The sequence below is a fragment of the Anomaloglossus baeobatrachus genome, chromosome 2, assembly GCF_048569485.1.
Source record: "Anomaloglossus baeobatrachus isolate aAnoBae1 chromosome 2, aAnoBae1.hap1, whole genome shotgun sequence".
Taxonomy (NCBI): Eukaryota; Metazoa; Chordata; class Amphibia; order Anura; family Aromobatidae; genus Anomaloglossus; species Anomaloglossus baeobatrachus.
The window spans coordinates 280929402-280936684 of record NC_134354.1 but is presented as its reverse complement, the minus strand read 5'-3'; the positions used below and the strand labels follow the sequence as shown (position 1 = coordinate 280936684).

General features: G+C 40.8%; 1 protein-coding gene across 1 annotated transcript in view; it reads right to left on the bottom strand.

Moving 5' to 3' along the window:
- Nucleotides 1-6644: 6644 nt before the first annotated feature.
- Nucleotides 6645-7283, bottom strand: part of LOC142291354 (connector enhancer of kinase suppressor of ras 1-like) — a 33404-nt gene continuing 32765 nt past the window's right edge. The window contains exon 5 of the mRNA XM_075335823.1: nt 6645-6946. Within this exon, the coding sequence (XP_075191938.1) occupies nt 6932-6946 (15 nt within the window). The 3' untranslated portion in view covers nt 6645-6931. The remainder of the gene's footprint in view (nt 6947-7283) is intronic.

The following is a 7283-nucleotide window of genomic DNA, read 5'->3' as shown; positions in this document are numbered from 1 at the left end:
TCCAGTTACTGTATCAATATTCTAGGAGTCATGGCAGCTTTTAGGCAGGTTTGGAGTGAAAATAAAAATAAAAAAAACTAAACTCATTTCCTATATACTTCAATTTCATTTTCTATCTTTTTGGCCGAGTGTGGAACCGAGAGGTTACTTCCAGGATACAGCAGGCCACGACAGAGGAACGAGACCAGACTAGGTTTAAACGCAAACTCTTTATAACCTGGTAAGGGAATCGTGAGTGAAACAAATGTGGTACGCAAATATCGACACAAAGAAAAGTACTTAATGAACCAAGATCAGGGTGCTGAGCCAGGGACCGATTCCAGTAGGAACAAGAACCACCGGGAACAATTTACCTAACCGGGAACTTCTGGAAGCAGTAGAAGGTATAAATCACTGTGTATTAAGGGCCTGTCCCTGGACACCAATTAAAAATCTTAACCCCTTCACCCCCGGCCACTAAAACACCCTATTGACCGGGCCATTTTTTGCAATTCTGACCAGTGTCACTTTGACAGGTTATAACTCTGGAACGCTTCAACGGATCCTGGCGATTCTGAGATTGTTTTTTCGTGACATATTGTACTTCAAGTCAGTGGTAAATTTAGGCCGATATTTTGTGTGTTTGTGAAAATTTTGCAAAAATTTTGAAAATTTCGCACTTTTCAAATTTTGAAAATGTATGCCTATAAATCTGAGAAATATGTCACACAAAATAGTTACTAAATAACATTTCCCACATGTCTACTTTAAATCAGCGCAATTTTCGAAACAAAATTTTTTCCGTTAGAAGGGGTCAAAGTTAAATCAGCAATTTCTCATTTTTCCAACAAAATTTACAAAAGAATTTTTTTTAGGGACCACATCACATTTGAGGTGACTTTGAGAAGCCGAGGTGACAGAAAATACCCAAAAGTGACCCATTCTAAAATCTACACCCCTCACTGCTCAAAACCACATCCAAGAAGTTTATTAACCCTTTAGTTGCTTCACAGCAACTAAAGCAATGTGGAAGGAAAAAAATTAAAATTTTACTTTTTAAAACACAAAAATGTTACTTTAGCCATAAAATTTTAAATTTTCACAAGGGAGAAAAGACAAAGTGCACCATACAATTTATTGTGCATTTTCTCCTGAGTACGCTGATATCCCATATGTGGTAAAAATCAATTGTTTGGGCGTACGGCAGAGTTCGAAAGGGAAGGAGCGCCATTTGAATTTTTGAACACAAAATTAGCTGCACTCATTAGCAGACACCATGTCGGGTTTGAAGACCCCCTGAGGTGCATGTCGGGTTTGAAGACCCCCTGAGATGCCTAAACAATTGAGCTACCCCACAAGTGACCCCATTTTGGAAACAAGAGCCCTCAAATAATTTTTCTAGATGTTTGGTGTGCACTTTGAACACCTGGGGGCTTCACAGAAGTTTGTAACGTTGAGCCGTGAAAAGAAAAAAATAAAATTGTTATCACTAAACTGTTGCTTCAACTAGGTAGCTTTTTTCACAAGGGTATGAGGAAAAAAATGCACCATGAAATTTATAGTGCATTTTTTTCCTGAGTACGACGATACCTCATATGTGGTGGAAAGTAATTGTTTGGGTGCATTGCGGGGCTCAGAAGAGAAAGAGCACCATTTGACAGCAAAATTGGTTGGAATCATTAGCTGACGTAATGTTGCATTTGGAGACCCCCTGAGGTGCCTAAACAATGGAGCTCCCCCACAAGTGACCCAATTTTGGAAACTAGACCCCTCAAGGAATTTATCTAGATGTTTAGCGAGCCCCAAGGGACTCCACACAAGTTGATAATGTTGAGCCATGAATACAATTTTTTTTTTCACCACAAAACTGTTACTTGAACCACGTAGCTTTTTTTGCACAAGGGTATCAGGAAAAAATGTACCATAAAACATATTGTGCAATTTCTCCTGAGTACGACGATACCTCATATGTGGTGGAAAGTAATTGTTTGGGCGCATGGCAGGGCTCAGAAGAGAAAGCGCACCATTTGACAGCAAAATTGGTTGGAATCATTAGCAGACGCCATGTCATGTTTGGAGACCCCCTATGGTGACTAAACAGTGGAGCTCCCTCACAAGTGACCCCATCCCCTCAAGCAAATTATCTAGATGTGTGGTGAGCCCCTTGCACCCCCAGAGACTCCACAGAAGTTGATAACGTTGAACCGTGAAATTTTTTATTTTTTTTTTTACCACAAAATTTTTGCATCAACCAGGTAGCTTTTTTTTTTTTTTACAACGGTATCAGGAAAAACGGCACCATAAAACGTATTGTGCAATTTTTCCTGAGTACGCAGATACCTCATATGTGATGGAAATAAATTGTTTGGGCGCATGGTGGGGCTCAGAAGAGAAGGAATGCCATTTGACTTTTCAAACGCACAGACGCGGTGCACTGATCGACCGCTGCAGGACGCACATTCGGATGAGATACAAAAAGCGTCGGTGATACGGAAAAAAAGAAAAAAGTCACGCCAAAAATTGAGCAGGGATGCAGATCCGTTATCTGCATCCGTGATCAGTGCTTGGCGGGACGCACTGACAGATGAGGTGTAAAAATGGACAGGATACAGGGAAAAAAAAAAAAGTTATACTCACAGTACCTAGAGGAGTAGCAGGAGGAACAGAAGGCAAGCGAGATAGACATCTGTACCGAAGCAGCAGGCAGGACGTTGGACAGATCAGCAGAAGACCCAGGAAGAAGGACCCAGAGATGGAGGCAGATGTGATCGGGCCAGTGAAGAAATCGGACGACCCGGTGAAGGCAGGTAAGTGGACGTCAAGGGGAGGGGGAGAGCAGAGGGGGGCGCGGGAGAGCAGAGGGGGATACCAGAGAAGCAAAGAAGGAAGCAGAATAGAGATGACAGAGGAGGCAGGCAGATCGCAGGTGGAGATCGGGACCGCGGGGGGCAGATCGGGGCGTGGGGGGGCAGACCGCGGGGGGCAGGGGCCATCACGGGAGCGCGCAGGGGCCATAACGGGATCGCGCACGGGCTGCAAGGGGAGTGGAATACTCACGTGGAGCAGGCGCAGAAGCGGTGACAAAAGCGGCGGCAGCGGTGGCGTGGTACCACAAGTACCAGCCACTCCACGCTGCAGACATGTTGGGAGAGGCTCCCCAGACCAGCACAGGCCTGTGGAGGACGGCCACCTGCAGATCAGACCGCCCCACTGCACACTGATTGGAGCGATTGCGCGTCATAGCACGATCGCTCCAATCAGTGGTGCAGGGGCTGGGGGCGGCATGTTTGAGATCCACCTATGATCTGCTGTACCTGCTACGGCATCTCATAGCAGGATCTCATAGTATCGCACTAATTCAGGCATTATTTTTGCCGAAATCAGTGCGAATGTTGTGGTTGGCGGTTCAGATTTGAACAGCCAATCACATCGATCGTCGATGGGGGTTGGCGATGCCACCCCCCCTGGGGTCAAGCAAAGGTCCCCTGCTGTAAGAAACAGCAGGGGACATCATTTGAAAGCCGTTGCTATGGCCACGGCAATCAAATGAAGTTTAGGCCGTAAAATTACGTCCCTGGTCGTTAAGTCACGTTAAAATAGGACGTCATTTTACTGCCCGCGGTCGTGAAGGGGTTAACTAACTCTCTAATTCCCGCCCTTCCCCAACACATAAGCAACACCGGAAAGTACCCCGGGGTTAATCACCGGCTAGCAGGGATACACAAAAAGTTAGATTCAGTACTGTAGTAGTGACTGCTGCGTATTATGTATAAGACCTGGTTTAGCTTCAAAACCACTACTGAGTCAGTGTGCACACTTGTCCGCAAAAACAAAAAGATGTAGGCCGGGACTGAGCTCAGGAATTACTGTATCACCATATTTATCCAGAAAGTTCTCTGGTGCTATGGGGGGGTATCCGCTCCATTTACGGCTCCACAGCAGTTCCCTTTAGTACAGACACTCACGGGAACAATCCCTTCCGGCCTTGGCTCTGCAGCAGTACTCTGTGACATCCATTTAGGTCCAGTCACACGCAGCTGAGTTGACTTGGCTTGGACAGCAGTCAACAGGCTCTCCTTCGCACTCAAAGTCTGCTCGCACGACCGTCCGCAGGCAGTCTCCAACACTTCCGATCTTCAGCTCCGACCATGAAACAGGCAGCCACTTCTCTCTACCATCTCCTAGCTCTGATTTTTTGTCTCTTTCCTCCTCCCAGACTGCGCAGATCTCTCTCCGGTGGCTGGGAGGAGGCATTTCAGGAGAGGGCATGGCAGCTGGATCATCAGTAAGAGGTATTGCGGCTGGCTCACCAGGAGACACTGCCGCTGGCCCATCAGTCCTTTCAAGTGAGCTTCATAAAACTGCATCAAAATCTTGTGTATGAAGCATATTAAAGCTTCAGGATTTTTCCTGCCTTTTTTTCCCCCAAGCAAAAAAAAACATTTTACTGTCCCAGAAAATTGAATAAGATTTCTGAAATCTGATGTACTTATTTTTTTTCTTGCAGATTTTAAGCTTTTCCAAATCTGCAGCATGTCAATTCTTTCAGCATGTTTGCATTTTCTAACGAATGGGGAAAAGTGCATCAAATCTTTAACCTGTTTATATTGGATACATTTAGGGTATGTGAACAGTTTTTTTCTTTTTTAGTAAGTGGCTGTGCTATTATTTGAGATTCAAATCACATATTAAAATTTACAAAATATATTGAATATTACGGTAATCTTTTTGGAAACTGCTTAAACCTGCCATTAATTAATGCCAGTCAGTCATTTCACAATACTACGTTTTAATATTTACATCCCAGCATTGCCAATGTGCAGAGAGAGATTCCAGCCATGCCCTGCACCCCCAGGTGACTTCATTTTCCTCCAATTCATGATGACATGTGAAGAATGAGGGAGGTGACACAGGAAGTCAGCGTTACCATGAGCATGCAGGCGGCCCAGCAAGAGCAGGAGGAGACTTGCAGCTTTCTTAGGCCCCCTTCACACGTCCATTGAAAAAAAAAAAAATAATTATGTGTTGCACGGTCCGTTTTGCCCATCCGTGCGGCCAGTCATCTGTACTTGTATCATCCATGTGCAATCTGTGTGACATCTGTGTGACACATGCAGGAAAAAACTCGACACTGAAACGAATGGTTTTTAATGATGGATAGATACAAAGCTCGTAAAACTATTTAGCCAAATAAATAAAATAATAAAATAACAAGCACAGGTAAAGCAGACAGGTGAACAGATTAATGCCAAATTGGGGGGTATAATATAGTGTGTAAAAACAACTATCACTATATATCAATATATTAAATACACCCCAACTTTAATAAATAGGCCATTTATATATAAATATTCAACCAACAAAGAAAAACAGCCAAAATCCAATAAAATATATTCCTTTATTAATAATATAATTAAAAACAGCAATTTCTAAGCAAGGTAAATGATGACAGGAGGGTCCCACAACACAGTCCAATAATAATTAAATATAGAAAGTGTAATTACATAAAATGGCCACCAGATGGCAGCAAGGGCTCAAAACAGGCGAACACACATGGAGAAACTGCCACAGAAATTATGAATAAATAAATATACATATATAAAGTGCAAATGCTATAGATTATACATAAAGTGCACAGCAATAGTAATAAAGTGTATAATAGTGATAAAGTGCACTATGATAAATAATACATACTATGGCAGACAATTCCATGTAGGATCACATGCAGAGGCACCAAACCAACCACCCGGGGTGAATCCAGAGTTGCTTAGTCAAAATGGACTACATAAAAGTACAATGTGCAAACAAATGTAAATACATTCAATCAAATGGATATACCTGAAGCCATATAGACCGTGTATAGGGAGCCTCCAACCCACCCTACACGTGTTTCGGCGTACCTTCGTCAGGGAAATGTGTATTAAGACAGCTGGTATAGTCTCCTTTTAAACAATAGGCAGCCTATCAGCTGTTTAGGGCAGTCCCCACCGCAATCATTATAGGGCGCATGCGTGGGTAAGGAGAAGAGACCGCCACGTAACCGAAGACGTCATCCAGAGGCGGGGAGGATGACGCGAGCGGCAATCACCACGTGATATATCACGTGGCAAAACACTGATCACGTGATCCAACCCGCGTCAGATAAAGACGCGCACAGCCATGACGCGTTCCCACCCGATCCACGCATGCGCACAATTGCGGAGCACAGAGATATGAAAAAAGGGTAGATGGATAAAAAAAAGTGGCATATTATTACAGAAATATATTTATAAGCCCCGAAAAAACAATGAAATTACTGATAAAACATACAGATATACAGATCAATGATCAACATTAAATACATACCAAATAAATAAATATCATATTGAATAAATTAAACATATATAGGTGTACTAAAAAATGCAAAATATGTATAAAATAATATGTACACATATTAAACTATATTAATTTATGCAAAAGTGTATATAAATTGACACAAATATAGAAATATAGAAAATATGCACATAAATATACACATACATGTACATATGCATATACACTAGTGCATAAAAATACAACACGTGTAAAAATGTGAAAAAGTGTATACATATATGTGAAAATATAATAAAAATTATATATATCTCTATCTCTATATATAGATATATATATATAGGATATATCCACATGTATGTATCAAAATAGTGAGATAATAATTTAAGTGAAAAATTGTAAAAAAAAAAAATCAAAAAACATAAAAACCTGTGCAAAAGTTACATATCAATATGAGTGAAAAGGTGATCAATCCAATATAATACACATAATATAACATCACGTAAAATCAGCATGTATAAAAAACATTCAATATATCCAAATTTTGTCTGTATATAAATAGATGTTAGTATCCATTGTTCGTCAGGGAAAAATCCAAAATGCTCCAAAATAAATAGATCCAATATGGAAAAAGCGGAATCCATCAATAAATAATAAACTACAATAAAATAAAAAAATAATAAATGTTAGAAAAATACACAAATATAGAAAAGTAAATAAAAACATCAAAAGACCATACCAAGTTAATCCACAAAAAACACTTTAATATATAGTTATACTAAAAAATAATTTAAAAAAATTAAAATTATTAAAAATAGCGATCAGGATAAAATTCTATTACCACAGAGGAGTATCAAAAAAATGTTTTTCTCTTATTGATTAGAATGCAAAAAGGGTCCAAAACTAATCGTCTCATTTAAACCCTTAGGGTGTATAGTATCCAATAACCATATCCACCGACATTCTTGTTGGGCAAGTCTCCTCATAACATTACC